This window comes from Cibotium barometz, chromosome 39 (genome assembly GCF_041138505.1).
Source record: "Cibotium barometz isolate CiBa-2024 chromosome 39, ASM4113850v1, whole genome shotgun sequence".
Classification (NCBI taxonomy): Eukaryota; Viridiplantae; Streptophyta; class Polypodiopsida; order Cyatheales; family Cibotiaceae; genus Cibotium; species Cibotium barometz.
In genome coordinates, this window is record NC_141084.1 from 38170082 (window position 1) to 38171766 (window position 1685).

General features: G+C 51.5%; 1 protein-coding gene across 1 annotated transcript; it reads left to right on the plus strand.

Moving 5' to 3' along the window:
• Window positions 1-292: 292 nt before the first annotated feature.
• LOC147616057 (putative germin-like protein 9-2) lies at window positions 293-1477 on the plus strand. Its single transcript, XM_086778069.1, has one exon. The coding sequence runs from the start codon at window positions 433-435 to the stop codon at window positions 1060-1062; it is 630 nt and encodes a 209-aa protein (XP_086634195.1). The 5' UTR covers window positions 293-432; the 3' UTR covers window positions 1063-1477.
• The last annotated feature ends 208 nt before the right edge of the window (window positions 1478-1685 follow it).

The window sequence follows — 1685 nt, forward strand, 5'->3', positions numbered from 1 at the left end:
AGGGAGGCGCCCTCCAGGTTTATTTTGCAGAATGGTCCAAGATAGAATCTGCCAACTCGGTAGGCAGTGCAGAATGCTGATGTGGCAAGCGATCTCTTCTGCAGAATACTGACGTGTCACAAGAATGCACGATCTCTAGGTCGGCCGTCATACACGCGATCTCCACTTTGTCTCTTCTCCCGGCGGCAATGACGGCCGGGAAAGGCCACTCCCTACTCCATAATGCTCAACTGTGTCGCGAGCCTTCCAAGTGGCGATCGTGGAACAGGTGCCGGCTGCTGGAGTCTTTGGAACTTCCGCTCTTTCTCTGCTGCCAAAGCATATATATATATATATATCTGGCCACTCATCATCTTCAAACTTATCAGCGTCGTACTGCGTCCAATTACATTCAATCCTCCAGCACCAGCATCATCAACGTCCGTCGTTAGGATGGCCATGTTCTCCCATGCCTTGCTCATGTGCGCAGCAGCGTTAGCGTTGGCGGTGCCCCAGATGGCGGGCGCCAGCGACCCGGAGCTGACCACGGACTTCTCAGTGCCTGCGGGCATGAACGCCAGCATGCTGGATGGCAATTTCTTCACCTTCACGGGCTTCCGTGGGGGGCCCAACGCGGCGGCGGGCGCCTTCAAGCCCATCAAGGCCTTCGAGGACGCCTTTCCGGCGCTGAGCGGCCTGGGCATCTCCGCCGCTCTCCTGGAGTTCCAGCCGGGCTCCCAAAACACTCCCCACGCCCACCCGCGCGCCACCGAGCTCTTCTACGTGGTCGACGGCAGCGTCATGGTAGGCCTGGTCGACAGCGCTGGTCACTTCTTCAATCAGACGCTCCACAAGGGCGACCTCTTCGTTTTTCCCAAAGGGCTCGTGCACTTCCAGCTGAACCCCAGCTCTTACAGCAAGGCCTTCGCCTTGGCCTCCTTCAGCAGCTCCAACCCCGGCACCGTCTCCCTCCCCGCCACCCTCTTCGGCTCCGGCATCCCCTCCGCCGTCCTCTCGCAGGCCTTCAAGGTCTCTATCCCCACCGTCGCCCAGCTCCAGGCCCCCTTCGCCGCCAAGAGCTGAACTGATTCGATAGAATGATTTCCATACAGCCTCGTGCAAATTTTTTTCCTGCTTTCTTCTTTTGAGATAAGAATGACAACTAATTCATTCATTTAGCCTTCCAAAATGCCACGCTACCTTGGCAAGACTAAAGTTTCTCTGCACCTCGCAGACTTTTACATTTAATCATAAGGTAGCTATCATATGCCCACACAAATATAGTAATGATCAAAAGAATTCGTAAGTTTTTTATCCTCATAAAACCGTGCCAAATACATTCAAAATGCCACACAAACTTCTAGAGCTTTTTGGCAATGCCTTTATTCTAGAGCTTATGTGATAAGCTTGTTATCGCAAGGCTAAATTTGAAGCATCACATTCCCCACTATAAAGTGCAATGTAGGCTTCTTATCCTCAGAAACCCACAATACATTCAAAATGCCACACCACGTTCTACTCATTTTTAAATTGCCTTGGGTTAAGAGTTTCTCTCTAGTTAACTAGGTGTGCTCTTGCACGATTTTAACGACATGTTGGTTGCATGATTGTTGTGTCGGGAAGGTGGAATAATCCATTGATTGGGTCTCATGATGGTTACATGAATTTTGATGACATGTTCGTTAGCATGTAAAACCTTGAGAGCA

Excerpts from the sequence above, each read along its gene's own strand:
- LOC147616057 (XM_086778069.1), top strand. The coding sequence starts at position 433 with ATGGCCATGTTCTCCCATGCCTTGCTCATGTGCGCAGCAGCGTTAGCG.